The 20,313-nt window shown below is 40.3% G+C and overlaps 1 protein-coding gene across 1 annotated transcript in view; it reads right to left on the bottom strand.

Annotated features, from left to right (window-relative positions):
• ITPR2 (inositol 1,4,5-trisphosphate receptor type 2) overlaps positions 1–7,620 on the bottom strand; it is a 431,615-nt gene extending 423,995 nt beyond the window's left edge. The window contains exon 1 of the mRNA XM_019737570.2: positions 7,069–7,620. Coding sequence (XP_019593129.2) covers positions 7,069–7,160 — 92 coding nt within the window. The 5' untranslated portion in view covers positions 7,161–7,620. The remainder of the gene's footprint in view (positions 1–7,068) is intronic.
• Positions 7,621–20,313: the final 12,693 nt, after the last annotated feature.

The raw sequence follows: 20,313 nt of genomic DNA, 5'->3' as shown, positions 1-20,313 counted from the left end.
TCCCCACCTAAATCTTCATGGAAGTAGAAAGATAACCACACACAAAATAGGCAACACATTTGAAAGGTATGGTTTTATACATTAAATAAATGAATGAATGAGTGAATGATCATTAAAGTTTCACTATTTTGATTATAATCTGACAATCCATCACCAAACCCTGATATTTAAAAATAAAGTAAAATTCATTGTTATTATGCTCTAAATTTGTCATAAAAGTCTACAGTTATTCCTTCCTTTATATTTATATTTGAAGCCACACCCTGTGCCTGGAATTTAAGTTTTAAAGTTTGAGTGTATAGTATTCTGTAAGTTACCCACATATTATCTGTCCAAGAACTGACCGAAAGGGAAAATGTAATTATCAAAAGTATTACCTATGCAAAAAAAAAAAAAAAGCTTCTATAAAATGTAGAATGCGGCCAAGGGGTTGTCTCTGAATTCTATTCTACCAAAGATAAGCATCAGGGGCACTTGAGGAGGGATAGTTATTTATCTGAGTTCTCCAAAAGAGGATCTAAAAGCTACAATGTTATTTATGGAATGACTTCTAAGTTTAAGAAACAGTCAACCTTTCAGCTTAAAATAGACTTTAAGTTCACCACTTCAGAAACTGTCTTTGTACTTCAGCTGATTTCAAGTTCCATAACATGACACTACTAATTCCACTTTCTAAAACAACTCAATATTCAAGATTATATTGTCTTCTTCTGCCCCACTAAACACACATGCACATGTCCAATGCATTGTTAGATATTTTTATCACAATAACATGTGCCTTAGAGAAAACAAAAGCTAGGTTTATATGCACCTAGTGATAGTAGGACTAATGGTTGGTACTCGGAAGGGGTATCTTTCTAATTCAAAGATACTACAGATTCTTACAAATCATGCAAAAATAAAAGCTGACTACAACCATTCTTTGCTTCATCTATGACTTTTTGTTGATCAAACAGTCCTATTAAAAGAAAGATTTGTTAAAACTATAATAAGAATAGCACGGCTGAGTAAAACAAGAAAAGATAATAATAAATCAAATCTGCAAATATTTAAATATCATAAATTTAAGCAGAAAAAAAAAATACCAGGAAAGGAAATTCAAGGGACAGTACCTGGGAACAACAAAATGTAAGCCTTTACACAATTTTGTTCATCTAAGTAATTACGTCAGAATTATAAACTATGTGACCCACCATCACCCTGCTCAATGTCCATCACTGAACAAGGAAACAAAGGAATTGAGAAGTTCACTGAAGTGGCCAAAATAAAGAAGGAAATAAAAGTGAGGGCCTCCATCTTCTGTCACTCTGGCTAAGTAAGAGACTACAGTGACACTCCACTTAACGATCCAGTCTGAGAAATGTGTAGTTAACGCATTTGCGCAAACATCGTAGAGTGCACTTACACAAACCTAGATGTATATAGCCTATGACTGTAATTGCATGTGCTATACTTTTATATAGCTGACTGTGCAGTAGGTTTATTTACACCGGCATCACTACAAACACGTGAGTAATGTGTTGTGCTGAGCTGTTACCACATTAAGAGGTCACTAGGCGATAGGAATTTTTCAGCCCCATTATAATCTTCTGGGACCACCATTGTGTATGCGTCTGTCATTAACCAAAGCCTCACTGTGCCTCCTGTGATGATGATGATGCTTTGCGGTCACTGCACGGATGTGTGATCACCTGACAGTTTTCTGAGATCTTAACTAAAGGGTGTTGATTCTTAGTACATCCCGAGAAGAAACCTCAAGCTAAAGGCAGCAATCATGTATACATATATAGATACACACACACACACACACACACACACACACACACACACTTATACGAACATTTGTCATTTACTAACCTCTCAACCATCAGAGAATAAACAATAAAGGAATTATGTACCTTTTGCTGATTCTATTATCCCACCTACCCTGGGAATTCTGCTATACTCACTCCCACTGTGTAGTATTTGGCCAATGGTCAAGCTGATATACCCAGAAATATGAAATGTCAGATGTAGCAAAGAGCAGGGAAGTAAATTTCAGTATAAAGAAAATGGAGGAAGGGTAAGGGACAATTAATACTGCATGTGAAATTGTACAGCATATCCCAAAACTCCTTCTTTTCCTTATAGATGAAAACTAAAAACTATGATTATGACACTAACGTGTAACAATATTAAAATATTCATTTATTTAAAATATATTCACCATCTTCCTTTAACAAGATTTAAAGCAGTCTTCCTTAAGTCAATATAAGTATTTCCTAAATAGAACTTTAGATGAAAAATTGAGTTAGAAAATTTTAAGTTAGCCCCCTTGGCACCTACACAGACTAGGAGAACAATACTTTAGTTTGCAAGAATTCAAAATTCAGAAACATCAGGTAAATACTGGTTAAAGAATAACTGGGGGGAAAAAAGAGGGGGAAATGCAAATCTTTGCAGCTGGGGCATTCTAATTTCTCACAGACTGACAAATCAAACTTAAAAGCTGGGTCACGGAGCCTAAGAAAATCCTTCCACATTTCCAGTTGGGCGGGCCTCTAAAAGAGGCCTACTAAACTCTAATATAGTGAAACTCAGTAATTTTTTCATCTGAGAAATGTATTACCTTATTGCAAAAATTCCCCAAAGCTAAATAATAACAATGTATGTCTTCCCAAACTTATTTATTACATATTAAATATTCAAATCAGACTCTGTGTAGACAAATAAATATGTGTCTATTTCCTTGAAATGCTTGTAAACTCAGGTCTCATTAACTACTCTCCTAAGTTGAATTAAAAAAACCATCATACCACCTCACCCCAGTCAAAATGGCTATCATCAATAAATCAACAAACAAGTGCTGGCGAGGATGTGGAGCAAAGGGAACGCTTGTGCACTGTTGGTGGGATTGCAGATTGGTGCAGCCACTATGGAAAACAGTATGGAGGTATCTCAAAAATCTGAAAATAGAACTACTGTATGACCCAGCAATTCCACCCTTAGGTTTCTATCCAGAGAAATCCAAAACTCTAATTCGAAAAAATGTATGCACCCCTATGTTTATAGCAGCACTATACACAATAGTCAAGACATGGGAACAACCAAAATGCCCATCAGTAGACAACTGGATTAAGAAACTGTGGTACATTTATACAATGGAGTATTATGCAGCCATAAAGAAGAATGAAATCTTACCATTTGCAACAATATGGATGGACCTAGAGAACATTATGTTAAGTGAAATAAGCCAGACAGAGAAAGACAAATATCATATGATCTCACTTATATGTGGAATCTAAGGAAAAGAATAAATGAATGAACTAATCAGAAACAGTCTCAGAGACATAAAGGAAAAACTGAGGGTTGCTAGATGGGAGGGAGGGTGGGGATGAGGGAGAAGGTGAGGGGATTAGGAAGCACAATTGGTAACCACAAGATTGCCACGGGGATACAAAGACAGTTTGGGGAATGTAATCAATAATGTTGTAAAGATTTTGTAGGATATCCGATGGACACTTGTTTCATTAGGGAGACCACCTCAGGGAAGACGTAGATGCCTGATCACTGCACTGTACACCTGAAGCTGAAGCTGAACAATAATGAATGTCAACTACACACATATATATAGCATTAGGAATAGAGACAGTGGAAATGTAATGGCTGTATGTGATGTCAGAGGGGTAGTAGATGGGGGGAAGGGGGTTATCACTGTGAGAAGGATACAAATGATAAATGTTTAACTATTACATTGTTTTGTATGCCTGAAACTAATAAAACAAAAGTTAAAAAAAAGAACATTATGCTCTCAAAAGTGTCAAATAGATAAAGAGCTAAAATAGAAATCAGAAACTTTAAGCCTAATATTTAGCTCTTCCACTGAGTTTTTAATATTACAGTGGGACAAACTATTTTAGCTAAATAGATACAATACCAATGTCTCCAATCCAGCTCCTGATTCACTTTAACAATTCAAAAACCTTTTAAAGAAATTTAAGGACCACAAAAATATAAGCATAATATGGATTTTCCTAGCAACTTTCTAAAAAAAATAAAATTGTGCTCTTTCATTTCTGTCTCTTTCATTCATTTTTATATACCCCAGGGGGGTGGGCATAGCATATACTCTCCTTCTTAGTCTCCAGAAAGACAAGCTGACATGAAAAGAGAATGAGTAACATGAACATAGCTAACTAGCAGCAGACCTAAGACAAGATCTCCAACTAATAGAAGAGCAAGGAAATTCAACTAGAAGTATGCACTCTCTTTGATACAGAAAGTGTATAAATAATGACCCTACAGCAATATAATGGAAAACATTGATTACTATGATCCTTTGATTTCACAGCCCTAAAACAAACTTGCAAAATAAATATCTACCAATTGTCTTCTAAGCTAATAAAGTTGGTGATGCTACTCTGCCTGATCACATATTATACGGCATGGACGTATGCTCCTGCAAGCTTCGTAACTCCTGAAAATCAGAGGGCGATGTGGTTCCATAGGTTAAAGAAAAAGAATATCCAATCAAAGCACCAAGCTTCACCAATAGCAGCATTTCTAAAGACCCTTCCCCAGCTTAGAATTAGCTGCGTGGAAGTCTTGTCATTGTACCCTCAACAAGACTCAGTTTGTTAACAGAAAAATAATACTGCACAAACACATCCTAAAGAAACTCAACTTTCAAAACACCAGCAAGAAATATTGAATACAAACAAGAAACATTTATAGAAACATATATGCTACATGAAAAGTCAAGCTTATTTTTCACTCAAGGCATAAAGATTATGATGTGCAACCAAATAAACTAGCACTTGGCTGAGAATCTAGAGACAGGGTTACAGTTCCAGCTTCAGCATTAATGTCCTGTTTCTTGGGTAAGTCTCTTCACTTCTCTTCCCTTCAGTTCCTGTACCTCTAAAATTAGCAAGACAGACTCCACAACTGCTAACACTGTAGCTTTCTGATTTCCTATCTAAAGCCCTATATGCATTATAGTTACACATACACATACCTCTGCTGAATAAGACACTACAAAAACATGATCTTTTGTTTGTCTAGGTTTGATAGGAGTACTCTATTCCTAATCCTTTTTATGATTTTGTCCACAAGTATAACTACTGCTCACAGTTACAAGAGTTAACACTTTATGTAAGTGTTTATTATATGCCAGGTCCCATGCTAAGCACTTTCCATATATTAACTTACTCTTCCTCACCACAATCTTCTGAGACAGAAACCATGAATGCTCCTGCTTTTTAGACCAGAGGAAACTGAAATACAGAGCAATTATGTAACTTGACCTGCGTCATAAGGTGCTCATAAGGGACACAAGTGGAGAAGCCAGGATTTGACCTGCAGCATTCTGGCCCTGAAGTGCTCCCTGCTTAACTACCACGTTACACACCCCCAGAGAATCTATGGAGGGCAAGGGTCAAAAACACAGAATTCATCAGCAAAATGTTATTGGGGCCCAAAAATTGACCTTACACTATGAATTCTCTCAGAAACAAATGGTAGCTCATGATTGACAAACCCAGCATAAGCACTTGCCACGCTTTTTTTTTTTTTTTTGCACACTTCAGTTTCACAAGTAAATAACATTGACCTTAAGGGATTAAATTAAACCCACTTCCCTACTTTCACCCACTTAGGGGGGATGCATAAATACCGTGTTTCCCGGAAAATAAGACCTAACTGGACCATCAGCTCTAATGCGTCTTTTGGAGCAAAAATTTATAATTGCATAATATAATACAATTGCAGCAAATTGCAAATTTTTGGAGCAAAATTTTTGGAGCAAAAATTTATAATTGCATAATATACAAGTGCAAATTTTTGGAGCAAAAATTTATAATTGCATAATATAATACAATATAATATAATACCCGGTCTTATATTAAATTTTCCTCCAAAAGACGCATTACAGCTGATGGCCCAGCTAGATCTTAATTTCGGGGAAACACGGTAACAGAATCTATGGAAGTTCTGGTGACTTCCAGTCCGCTGTCGAGTAGGCACCACTCCCGTTATAACATGGCTGGAAGTCATGGTCTAGGAGCATTGCATGTTAAGTCATGTACCCTAAAACCTAACAGAAAAGTGACCAGCAGGAGTAGAAACACCAGTTCTGCAGCCTGAATTCTCTCGGCAGTCTACGTGCTGAGACCATTAGGTAACAAAAAATGTATAGACACATCAAAATATATTGCAGTGTGCATTTAAACTGTGACCTAGTATTTTCAGTCAAGACATAGAGAAAATACTAGTAATCAAGGAAGTCTTACTTAACCATCTAGCAATATATATACATATATATGTATATATGTGTGTGTGTGTATATATGTATGTATGTATGTATGTATGCATGTATATATCCATTCATAAACCAATCCAAATCTCAAGAGCACTGCAGTTGGCTGATTTCCAAAAGGAGATTCAGCATTTCAGTGGGCCAAGGCCCGGGAAGTGGTGAAAGCAGGTCTGAGTTCTAGCACCGTGATCTCTGAGGCCCCCAGGCTGTGTCCCCGACCGCGGGACGAGTCCTAGTTCGGCAAGGCCAAAAGGAAATTAGCGAAGAGGGCACCGGGAGCTGCTCCCGCGGGGCAAAAGCCACACTTTGGCTCACCACTTCGCTTGAGTTTCATGTCCAAAGCCACGGACTTTCATCCTCTGCTCTTACAAACCCAACCCTGAGAGACAGGGGCTGAGAGTGGTAGCGAGAAAAGATGGGGAGAGGAGGTGTGCTGTTTTACCTTTAAGGGGAAACAAACATGGTAATCAAAATAACCCAAGGAGAAGCCAGCGAAGACTTCGCCGGCCTGTCTCAGAGCTTTTGAATCACTTCCTCCTTTTCGGATGTGTCTCTAAGTTTGAGATTATGAACTTGCTGAGAAAGTGTTGCCTCTCCGGGCAGCTCCCAGCGAACCAGCGACCCGAATGCACGGCTCTGTCCGCGGGCGCAGACCCTAGCCGGCGGCCGGGCCACGCTCGGCGGGAGCAGGAGGACCAGTTGGTGCGTGGAGGGACGGGGATGGGCTCCGAGGAGACGGAGCGCCAGTGCTGCCCAGCCCGCCCCCGGCTTACCCCAGGGTGCTGATGAAGCCGTTGACCGAGCCCTCCGCGTACAGGGACACGATGTCCCCTATGTAGAGGAAGCTGGACATTTTATCAGACATGCTGCTTCATGCTCCAAAGTAGACGTCCTTCCTCTTCTCTGCGCCCTCCTGCCCTTTCAAGGAAGCCGCCGCCGCAGAGGCAGCATGGAGCGCACGACAGCCCGGCAGAGAGCAGCGGCGGAGGGCACGGGCGGAGCCGAGTGTGGGGGCTCAGCCCTGTCCAGCGCCGGGGGAGCTGGCCAGGAGCGAAGCGTCAGCCGGAGACACCCCGCGACCTGCGCAGGCGGGGGGCCCCGAGAGCCTCAGCCGCCGCCTCCCCGTCAGGTTTCCTGTTTCTTTCAGAAGTTTTCTCTCCAACACCTTTGCTCCTCCTCCTCGTCCTCCCTCCTCCGCGTCCCCTCCCCTCTCTGCGCCCCGCCGCGGCCGTCACAGCCACCGGGAGGGAGTTAGCGATTGCAGAGCCCCAGGGTGCTCTCCGGGGAATTTTTGGACCAGGTGGTGGTGCCCATTGGGCAAAGGGGAGGAGAGGAGCCCGGGGAGAAGGGAGCGGGAGGCCAATCAGGGAGCGGCGGGCGGGGGCGGAGCTGGATCGGGGCGGGGCGACTCGGGGAGGCCGGGCCACCCGGCAAGCCGCAGCTGTGGCCGCTGGGGCGGGCGCGCGGATGGAACTCCGGGAGGCGCTGGGAGGGCGGCGGGCGCCCCAAGCTGGTGGGGGCGGGAGAGGGGGCGCGATAGAGCCGCCCAGGAGAGGCTAGATCTGGGGTGCGACAGTCTCCGCCTGGGAAAGCGAAGGATGGCGGTGCCGAGACGCTTTCCTGGAGCTTGAAGGGGTCAGTGAGGATGAGAATTGGCGATGGCAAAGGACCGGAGCAGCGGAATGAGCCAGCGAGTCCCCCGGAGGTGAAAAGGAGAAGCCGGGATGGGGTGGGTGGATATTTAGGGGTGGGCAGTTTGCTGACGAAGAGAGGGGAAGGTGTAGAAGGAAAAAAATACAAATAAAAAATAAACACATAATAAAGAAAGATAATAAGGGGAAAAGGAAGGGAGGGAGGAAGGACGGGAGGGAGGGAGGGAGGGAGGGAAGGAAGGAAGGAAGGAAGGAAGGAAGGAAGGAAGGAAGGAAGGAAGGAAGGAAGGAAGGAAGGAAGGAAGGAAGGAAGGAAGATGGGTCTCTAATTGGAGTATGTAGTTTTGTTTTTTTGTCCCAAGTACCTGGCGTTTCTGAAACGTGACCTGTCAGCAGATTCCCAGGTGGAGGCCAGCCTCCTCAGAGGAAACGTCACTTCACCGAGCCAGCAATTTTTGTAGCTAACGGTTGGAGGTGAACCTTTTCTTAAACCTCCAAGGCTGCGCCTCCTGCTGTAAAGTCCTAGCCCAGGTTTAACTTTCCATCTCCGGAGAGCCCACCCTCACTGTCTCACTGACAGTCTTTGTTGACTTTTAAAGCTGCTGAGGCAGAAGGCGCCAAAGGTCATAAATGAAACTGGTGACTGAACACGTTTCCACACCTTGTCTGTTGTTTTTGTAGCCCTCATCTTATTAAGATCATTTTAGAAGGCTTTTGCCCTACCTTTCTGGAAGACCCGGAGAGAACAAACTCTTTGGATAGCGGTTATAACTCCCCACCCAAAGAACTGTGACCTAAGCAATCCCCACAGAGCAAGGTTTGCAGAAAGGCAAAGGGAACTCAGGGCGTGCAGAGGAGTGTGCGCCAAATTGTGCAACTAACCAAAATTTAAATTTACAGTTCAAGAAAGTCTTACAGTTCAAAAAATAGTTTTCGTTAAGACTTATAATCACATAATGGAATATGAAAGACGAATAAGCTTAATATTCAAATGTTTGTTTTTAGAAAGCCTGGAGGATAGAGGAAAATAGAGTGTTAGAATCCAGGAAATGCTGGCGCAAAGCCTGCGTGTGTTGAGATAAACTAGACTCAGTCATTGTCCTACCATGCAGCTGACAGATCTCTCTTTACTTCTGTGTTCTCCTTTGGAAAAGATTACTTGGCAACTTAGAAATGCATATTACATGATAAAAGCCCTCCTCTGTCTACACACGTGATATTACTGTTGGGAGCCTCCAAGACATTGGATGTATGAGCTATTTGAAAGCTTGAGTTGGAACCCTGGAAATGGAGGTTTCTGATTATCAAAAAGATCCACGGATTACATTCTGTGATTCCTCATGTTGCACAGTCCTGTCCGTACATCCAATGCACGCTCAACAATTCTTAGTCAGTCATGAATGTTTTCCTTTGTTTACTCTAGGCACACACTTTCTGTGGACAACACATTACCAAACAAATGGGTGATTATTTATGCTGAAGGCTAAGGAACACGTACAAACTTCAAGCCATGTGTTCAAGTGCAATGCCTTTCTTCCTCCTAATAACCCCACCCCCACCACCCACCGCCCACTGGGGTACCCAGTATAGTCTGAGGACTGGATATGGTCACACTTCTGGTTGGCAAAGTTGGTCACCCAACCACCAAAGGCTCCTTCCAAAGCAGCCAAGCCTCCTTAAAAGGGTCGTCTCGGCCTTAGCTTTTATAGCAACTCTATCCTTCCATTTGCTCAGCTTAGAAACCTTAAAATCATTTTTGACTCCTCTCTCTCTCTCACCCCACATTCAGTCCCACAGCAAATCCTGTCAGTTCTGCCTTCAACCTATGAACAAAATGTCCTGTATTCCAATAAAAATCTTTTTCATCAAATGGCATCACCAACCTCTTAAAAATCCAGGCACAAAGACTTGGAGTCCTTTTCCTCTCTTTCTCTACCTCTTTCTTCCTTTCTGTTATCTCAGAAATGTTACCTCTTGACCCCTCCCCGCTGTTCTATACTGTCACCTGCTCCTTGGTGCTGACGCTTCGTCGCCCAGACTCCCTGTCCTCATGGCAAGCCAGAGCACGACCTTTACTCAGTGGACCTGGTCAAAACTCCTCAAACTTGCAATGACCTCCCACTGTCTACAGAAGGAAATTCAAAGGCTGTCACCTGCTGGTGTGAATATCAGATGTTGTGAACATCAGTTTATCTAAATGGGATCTATGCAGAGAATACAGGACACTTCATCATGTCCTAGCCGTCCACACTGTCCGTGGGCTCATCTCCTTCTCCTTTTATAACCTTGGTTTCTACTCTTCCACTCTTGATTTCCTCATGGAAAGCCTGACTTCCCACATATCAGCTGACACTTTCAGTCTCCATGCCCTTCAGTGTGATGGTCCCTCTGCCAGAAATTCTTCTTTCTCCTTCTCTTCTCCTCAGGCCCAAGCTCCATGTCCCCAGGGAAGCGTCTCAAGTACTGCCAAGGCAAAGTTCCTTCCTCTGGAATTCCCAGGGCCAGGCCACCCTAGCATGTGTGGTTCCCCAGGGCAAGAGTAATTGGAGCCCCTCATGGCATAGTCTAAATATGAAAACTCACTAATTAAGCTAAAAAATTGTTATAGGTTGTGCAGAGATTGCTGTCGCCCTTTTCCAGATTCTTCCTATCCACAATCACTGCAAACAGCCTTCCCTTAATCATGCCTTGGGCCATCCCTGTGTATACCAGCTGTGCAGTGTACGCTTGGGAAGGTGGGTGGAGGGGCATTTATGTACGGGATTCTGAGATCTCACATACCCGGATTTAGTCTAGAAGTGGGAGGAAGCTCAGGCTCGTGGTGGGCATGTCCCTTATCTAAAATAGGCAGGAGGCCAGTTGCCTGACGTAACAAGCATATCCTTTTCAAGGCACCTTGCCATGTCATTTCTGTACATCTCGAGCTTTACCAAACTAGAAGCATCCTGAGAATGAGATCAGTGTCTAAATCATATTTTATCTTTCAAGGGGTCTAGCAGTACTCATTTAGGGCTTCAATAAACATATGGTAGATAGATGAAATAATAAATAACTGATGCAAATTTTTGAATGCTGGAATATTTGTATTACCTCTGATGGTGATGACAGGAGACGTCATGAATATCCGTTGAACCAAATGGCATTCAAAGAGTCTCCTATGCAACAGCCCGAGTCATCAATGCCCTAAAATATATATATAGGGAGAAGTAATAAATAGAGCAGAGTGTAATATTTGAAATGATTATTCCCAAAGGATTGCCTGTAGTAAAATAAGGTTCCAGTACAGAGTTCTTCCATCAGAGATGTTTTCAGGGTAATTTATATTCAGTGTTCATTTGATGATACTCATATCAATACTAGAGGTGAAAGTGTTTATAATCTGTTACCTGTCAACTGCGTCTTTCATGAATAGCTTTTTAATATGTAACTTGTTTATTGAGCAGTCTACTTCATGAGGAACAAATAAAATATATTTTTTTAAATCACCCCCTTGCATCAAATCTACATGTTCTGTTCCTTAATGACATTCCAAGGACAGCCCTTGGATTTCGTTATTTTCAGTTGTTACACACACACCAGTCCACTCCCGTTTAAAATGTTGGTTTCATCTTTTCTAGACTGCCTCAGATCAGTGGGACAGCCATGAGGAAGGGGTGTGGTCTGTTCTTTTATTCCTACCCACACATCTTCACTTTTGAACTCCCTGGGTATTGGAATAGAGAAGTCAGATCAGGATGAAATGGGCAAACGTATCATCCTGAATTGGAGGTGTGATTTCAGTCTCTCTTGACAAGTGCTGTTTGTCTGGCCAACACTGACTGGTAAACTGGCCTTCTTGCCAGGTAGATGTTAAATGTTGGTTCTCTCTTGGGCACGTGGGTAAGATTTTTACAGCTCGGAAGGACCTCTACAGTGCATAGTTCTCTGAAGTGGAAGAGCTCACCCTGGCCTCACTTCATTCAAACCCCCTCAGCTCTGCCACTGACAGTATACCCCATAGGCAGACCACCCTCTTGGGTGGCATTCTAGCAAGCCTGCCCTCCTATTCACCTTGGGAGATTAAGGCAGGGTCTGCTTCATAGTCTACAGCCTGTGTGCTGGCACAGGGCCACATGCTTAGACAGGCCCCATGCTTGGTTTGACATTTTGCTGACGCCGTCTTGAAATTCATGATTTTTTTTTTTTAACAAAAGGCCTACATTTTCATTTTGCACTGGGCCATGCAAATTATGTAACCGTCCTGGATTTCATACATCCTTACTACACCAGAGTGGGCATGTAAATTGTTCCACTGATCTCCTTCATTCCGTCAATCTTTCTATCTCTCCAATTCCCTTTTCCCTACTCAGACAGATCAACAATTCTGACATACCAACTACCAACCAAGCTGCTTTTAATTGGGAAATTCAAGGCCAGGCTCCTCCTCTCATGGGCATTACCACTCTTTATAATTTTCCCTCCAAAACATCCTCCGTGGAGATAAGGGAAGAGCTCTACCACCTCACTACCTCACTAGGTCACAAGTGGACAACTCTGCCAATTTACCGTAATCTATCTATATCCACTATGGAGAGTTCTGTTTATCTGTTCTCTAATAAATATACATTAGTGATTTATATTTCCTGCTATGAAATTTGGGGATAAAAAATGCTGTCTACTTGAGGATTCCAGGAACAAGCTGGAAGGAAAATGGTGGATAGTATAGGGGGGAATATAGAAGGAGAATCTCATAACCATTCTCAACCACTGTTGTGAGGTAGATTCTGTGGTTGCCTCCAATACCTGTCTACCTTTTCCCCGTGTCTAACAGCCTGAGCGGGGTTAACACCACCCCTCAACTCCAAGCATGGGTCCTGACTAGTCTAAACCAGCACTTCTGAAACTTAAATATGTATAAGAACCATCTGGAGAGCTTGTTAAAACACAGCTCCATGGGCCCCATCCCCTGAGATTCTGATTTAGCAGATCTAGAGTGGGGCTTACTAGCATTTCTGAAGGGAGTGGTTGTGTGTGGGCATGGGGAGCGAGGTGAGATTGAAACATTGGCTTAGGAAGGCCTTGCTAAGAAAAGGACTTGTTTTTCATTTTTATTTTGAAATAGTCTCAAACAGAAAACCTACAAAAAGAGTATGTAACTCTAACCCAAATTCAATAATTTTTATAATTTGCCACGTTTGTTTTGTCATTGTCTTTCTCTACACACACACACACACACACACACACACACACACAATTTGTTTTTAGAACCATCTGAGTGTAGGTTGTATACATCATGCCCACTACCTCTTAATACTTCAAGTATTCCTAAGAACAAAGATATTCTCAGATATCCACAGAACAGCTATCAAATTAAGGTAGCTGATCTAAAACTTTAATCTGCTGTCCATAGTCTAATATAACATTGTCCAAGTGGTGTTTTTTATAGCATTTTTTCCCTCCAGGATACATATAGCATTTACTTGTCGTATCTCTTCAGTCTCTTTTGATCTGGACCAATTCCTCAGCCATCCTATGCCTCTCTTGAAACTCTCAATTTAACATCCTATTAAATTTAACATCCTTTCTTATCCCCAACAGCCCACTTGTTTTGTATCCTTGGTCTAGGGAAATAATTTTTAAGGATTATAGCCCTGATTTTCAAACATTTTTGAAGAATACAGGCCATTTATTTATAGCCTATGAATGTGGGTTTGCCTTGCATTTCTTCATAATTAGGTGATCTTAAGCATTCACAACCGGAATACTACACAAGTGATGATGTGTTCTTCCCCGGTACCTTGACCTCTGTCACACAATGTCCATCTGCCCCCTTGTCGATGACATTAGTTTTGCTGTCAAAGTGTTGTCTTGTAGACAAAAGTTTAGAAATAATCCCAAACCAGCTCTCTTTTCAAGGTGTGGTCTATAAGAAACAATCTCTTAGCCTGGGAAAATTCCAGAAATGCAGGCCAATATTGAAGCAGCAGCAAGTCTGATTTTCCTGCCAAAGATGCCATCCTGCCCATCTCCTGACCCTTAACCTCTCTGTTTCCAAAGCTGGAGTCTGACATCAGTCTGCTTTGTTTCCCTACCTGCAGGGGACAAACACCAAGCTCCTCAAGTGCCACCTTTGAAGCTCTTCTCACTAGACAAGATATGAGAGTCAATCACCACCTTTCACCCCCCCACCCCCACCCCACCCACCTACACACATAGAGTCCTCTCCCATGCACTGGGGGCAGGGCAGGACTCAGAACACAGCAGCAGCTCACTCCAAAGCAAACATCATCACAAAATCCTCTCTTATCCCCAACAGCCCACTTGTTTTATATCCTTGGTCTAGGGAAATAATTTTTAAGGATTATAGCCCTGATTTTCAAGTGTTTCCTTTCAAAATTCTCATCTTGGTTTTATTCATCGTATGTTATGCCTCTCTTGAAACTCTCAATTTAACATCCTATTAAAATATTTTTCTGACCTATTTGATAGGGTCACAGGCCCTTAGAGATATTTACACTACCTACCATTGAATTGTTCATGGCCCAGCCTTGATAACAGAAGAATGGAAATTTTACTGAAAAATATAGGAATATTCCAAATCTTCCCTACTTCAATTTACAACAATTCTTTCCCAAATACAATTTCATGTTTCCAGCTAAAAATCAGGACAGCATTTTTCAATCACTTAAAAGGATCCCATAAATGTATACCAGAATATTTAAGAATACAAGCATCACATAGAATGTGTTTAAGTTATTAACACTAATTTACCATTTGCCAGTCTTTGCTAAAATACTTGACCTCTGAGGCCTCATTTTCCTTATCTGTAAAATAAAGACAATAATGTCTACTCCTATGGTCCTTGTGAGGTTTAAATTAGAAAATATACTTAAAGGGCTTGGCATGGTACCTGGCACAAGGAAATGCTCAATAAATGTTTGCTATTTTTATGACTGCCATTACTTGAGAGGAAACCGATGTTGAGAGTCATGAGAAAACCAAGCATGAAAGATGTTGCAACCTGTTGAGGAAGACACATTAGTCAGTAAGCCAATACCAGGCTCGTCTTCAGGGATTCTGCATCAACAGCTCTTTCATTTTTACATCAGTTCCTTCAGTAAACAGTAGTAAATGTTTGATAACTATTGAAATTTTGATCTCTTTCAAAGACACTTGAATTTTTTAAAAAACGTCTATAATACAAAACGAAACCTAATCTTTAACAAGGACATGTCAGACATAACAGGGAAAACAAATCTTCAGACAAAAAAAAAAAAAAAAAGTGGCTAAATTTCTAGCCTGGTGCTGCAAAACCACCCACAATGTCACACGGGAACTCTTCCTTCCACAAGCTGACAGCTTTTATCTCTTTACAGAAGAGAGCAGATAAAGCCCACAGAGAAAACTGCCATTTACCACCAGAGAATGTTGTCATGCCTGTGGTCTCCTAGAGGATAAATGGGGACGACGTAATGCAGAACTCAGACTATACTTGGCCTCTTACAGACTTCCGGTGACCACAAGAAAGGCAGCTTGGACAGTTAAGTTCCTAAAATCCAAATTTAAGAGATTTCTCAAAGTATAGTCCAACTTCCAAGATCCCCCAGGACTCTGGACTGCTCTTAAAGGTTTACTTCAGGAATTTTTACCTGTGTTTCTGAATCGAAACAGACTACTAAGGCCAAATTCACCAACTGGTGAATACCAGTGGGAATGAAAGACGTGAGAACAATTCTTAGTAGAGGGGAGGGGAAAGGACTGTGAGGAAGAAAACTGACATACATTAATAACTTTCATGTTTGAGTCTCTGTTGCTGAGCACTCTTCATATATTATCTAATAACCTCCATGAGGTAATTGCTATTATTAGCCCCATTTTACAGCTAAAGAAACCGAGACTTCGAGAAGTTAAGGAACATACCCAGAGTCATCAAATCAGTAAGATACATGGGGAGAAAAGAGAAAATAGCACTATAACTTAGTAAAGGGCAAAACCAGGGGGGATACACCCAAGAAGGACTTCCTGAAGTCTTTTTCCTCACCCCAGGCCCTTCTCCAAGTCTGCCTTGGTTTCCTCTCTTTTCTGTACACAGTACAAATTGTAGTATTGTGGGCTTGCTCGTGTGTGATATTTCAAGCACATCATCCTGATTACCCAACCAAAACATGAGTTTGTTCAAGACAAGAAGTCTGCCCTGTACTTCTCTTGCATCTCCTCTCACACCCACACACAGTACTGAAAACATTAGCCAGGAAATACTCCTGAATCCTGTTCAGAAGACTTCCACTGCATGCTCTGCTTGGGGCAAATGCTCTGGAGATGGGCTCGCATCCCAAGGCCTTTTCAAGTCATTGGGAAGTATGTCGGCCAAGTAAATATCTAAAGTACTGAAAGGAGCAAAATGCATGTGTTTATTTAAATGCTGAGCACATTCGTAAAGCACCAAGGGTATAAACCTCAGAGAGGTCAGAAACTTGGGCTCCCGGAAATGTGACCTTCATGTAAACAGTCTCACAGCAAAACACCTGGGTGGAGGCAGGGGGAGAGCTGTACCAGCTACTTGTCCAGGTAGGCCTATGGCCACAGTCCTCAGGCCTGATTATTTGTAAGAACTCAATATCTGATAAAGGAGGCATCAAAAAGCAATAGGAAAGCATATTAGTCAAGAAATGATGTTTAGAGGATTATTTATATGGAGTATACCAGGTTAGCAAAGTTTTAGCTATCACATGATATCTTAAGATAAAAATAAATTCGGGTGAATATATTATTATTCAATATCTTTTAAAAAACAAAAATAGGATTTAATAGTTAACACTCTATGAATAAGGAATTTCTTATCTTAGAACTACATATGCATTGATATAAAAACATAAAGCAAAATATCAACTAAACTTAAATAATTTGATTTTAAATTTTTATGTCAAAACTCTACTAAACATAATTAAAAAGAAAACAAAATGGAAAAATTATTTGCAATAAATATAAGCAAAAGTTTATTATAGATAAGATATTAAAGTAATAAAATAGATATTATTTCTCATGTATCAGATTAGCAAAAATATTCTTTAGTTGTAATAACCAATGCTGGTAAAGAAACAACCAGAAAAACAAGAACGAATTCAACACGTTTAAAATAAAAATTACAAGGATTGGGGTGGCCAGATGGCTCAGTTGATTAGAGCGCGAGCTCTCAACAACAAGGTTGCTGGTTCAATTCCTACATGGGATGGTGGGCTGTGCCCCCTGCAACTAAGATGGAAAATGGTGACTGGACTTGTAGCTGAGCTGAACCTTCCACCACTAGATTGAAGGACAATAACTTGGAGCTGATGGACCCTGGAGAAACACACTGTTCCCCAATATTCCCCAATAAAATTTATTTTAAAAAAATTACCATGATTAAGGAAAATAAAAAGAAACAATCTCATATCTTGTACAACCATTTTAAATGGCAATATAGGATATATCATAAGGAAATAATCCTATATATAAAAAATACTTTATTCATAATTATGTTCATCACAGTATCAATAATAATAAACATTGGAAACAAAGTTAATATTGAATAATAGCAAGTTGGTGATGTAAACTATAGTAGCTGACATGGTATGTAGCCTATGATTCTTATTAAGAATATGTAATAATATATAAAATGACTTATAACATAATTTTAAAAGAAGGATAAAAGTTCTGTATCAAGAATAGTCACTAAAATGATGGGGGAAAAACAACATACTAGAAATGAAGACTTGCATGATAAAATTATGGGTAACCTTTTCTACTTTCCTAATCTTTTAAAGAGTGTATATTATTTTTAAAATTAAAACACACTGTAACAAATGACATTGGCCTAAGTGTAAAAATTTCAACAGAGGAAATTAGAAGATTTTTCAAACAAACTCTAAGTTCATACAGTAAAGAGAAGGCAGAGCAGTGGAAAAGGAATCATCAGATTCAGCTGTATAGAAGACATGCTAGAAAACTGTCTTTGCGTAACTGTCTACTAATGCGTATTTTTAAGAAAATGTTGATCACATTCTTCACAGTGAAATCATAAACAGAGCACCTACAGCTTCATGGCATTTAGTCAGTTTTGGCTGGGCCTGTGTCTCCTGGTATCTTTCAGAATATCTCATCAGAACAGGTGCTAAGTGAAAATTCAAGAAGCCTGTAGAATTCAAATCCACCCTTCTTGGCAGAAACAGATTGAAGACTGGAATGTAGTTCTCCATGACAACCTTATCATTGTTTGGAGTCTGCTTATTTCTGGGTACCATGTTCCAGGAAATTGTTGGTAACTAAACTTGTTTCCATTTTTGCCTTAGCTATGGGCCTCAGGCTAAACAAGGATTTGATTGGCCATGTTCACCATTACAATCTCTGCTTAGCAAACTGGAGCAGACATGATATTGAATAAACCTTTCAAAAAATGACAAAGAAATACTGATAGAGAGATAAAATGCTAAATTCTTTTTATTAGGAATGTTTTACAGATATTCAAATATATGGGCCTCAACTCAGTCCTCCAAAATTCTCCCAAATCAGATTGCATCTACTCTTCAGTATGCTTTAAGACTGTTGTATAAATCTTTCGTATTTTTCCTATCAAAGTAGGTTTACACCAGAGAAAACTCAGTTCTTCTTCATATGTTGCACCCATCACAACTACCTCACACAGACTTTCATTTCCCTGAAAGGATGAACACCTGCCTTATACGTCACTTTCTACCCATGTTTGTGTGTAAACTAAGATAACATAACACCAGGTTTTGAATACAAGCTCACTTCCTTGTAGAATGTTTAACCGTCTGTTTTTGCATTGTAGAATTTCTGAAACCTTGTGTAACGGCAGTGGGTCGAACTAGAGAGTGGACAGGGAGTAGTGGTAAAAAGTTCAAGAAAACTTGCTGAGGAACATGCTGTTTTACTCACAGGTCACAATTCCTCCATTCCCAATGTCATTTGAAATATTCTCCCCTAGAGTGCTTCCATAATTGTCCATATCTCTGATGCTAAGATTTCTTAATATACACCATCTCCTCAAATACACAGGCATGCACAAGCCCATGAAATTTGTACCAATTGCTTTTTCAATAGCTGTATTATAAATCTACATTAACTTTACTTTGGATTCTTAGAGTTTTAATCACCCGCTCTTTAGTCATTAGTATTTTCTTCCAACTTAGTATTTATCTAACTTTTTTTCCTTCACAGATTGTCTTACTGTTAGCCCTTTTCTGGAACCAAAGACAGGGATATGAAAAGAGTGACACAGAGAGAAATTTCATTCTTTCTACTCTCACCCCTACTGCAACAGCCCACCAATCTAAGTAGTAACATACACCAGGCAGCTTTCATGTTTATTTGTGATACAGCTTTTGTTCTTTCCCAAGAGCCCTGTTAAAGTTTATGCTGCATTAGATATTTGTTTGCTGTTCCAGTTCTAAATAGCCTCCCATTTCTTCTATCAAACTGATGAAAGCATCAGACTTCATTTTCTCCCTGTGTTCTTTTCAATAAGACACAGGATTTGGACATACAACACTAATTGTGCTGTCATTCACCTGATGATGTTTTTATAAAGCAAGTAGACATAAACATTTTAAATGCTTTGAATGTAACAGTTTATTCAAAGTTAATGGGACACGCTGGTCGTCATTTAATTCATTCAACAAATATTCATTGAGCATTTACTATCTGCCAAGAACTATGGTAAGCGGCAGTTACTTAAGATTGACAAGAAACCATTCTGCCCTCAAGGAGTTTGACTCAAACATCCTCTAGAGAAACACCAGCCTATTCCTGTAAGTCATGTAAAATTGAATAAGTATTAAGAAAAAAATTAATAAATATTTTATGAATTATACAGTCCACTTGCATCATGCCTAAAGATTGAGGTGAAAAGTTGAATCAAGTTTTAAAAAATTACTCTTTAAGCATTAGAATCTCATCAAGAACAATTATATACTCTTACTCTTAAAGGAATGATGCTACTGAAATAGGAATCTACATCTATGGATAGGCAAGCAAAATCTCCTCCACTACTAAAATTGTTATTTTCCAAGCAAAAATATTAAAATCTAGGTTAAATTTGATTATACTTCAACTTCACCATAAAAATTAAGCTCCTGAATTTCTTGGACTGCCCCTTTCCTCTGACAGAGATGTGTTGTATATTACTAAGAAATCATTTGGTGGGAGGTGGAGAGTTTAGAAAACTGGTGCTTTGGAAAAAAAAATACACTGTCACCCATGAACAATAAATAACACATGCCCTCCAAAGCACACATACAAAAATATTCCAAAAACTTAGATATTTTTAAGATAATGATTAATTGTAGAGATGCTCAAAGATAGAAAAGGCAGATTTGAGTGGTTTGTCTG

Source organism: Rhinolophus sinicus, linkage group LG02, assembly GCF_036562045.2.
Source record: "Rhinolophus sinicus isolate RSC01 linkage group LG02, ASM3656204v1, whole genome shotgun sequence".
Taxonomy (NCBI): Eukaryota; Metazoa; Chordata; class Mammalia; order Chiroptera; family Rhinolophidae; genus Rhinolophus; species Rhinolophus sinicus.
The sequence above is the reverse complement of the archived record's forward strand: the minus strand, read 5'-3'. Positions and strand labels throughout refer to the sequence as shown.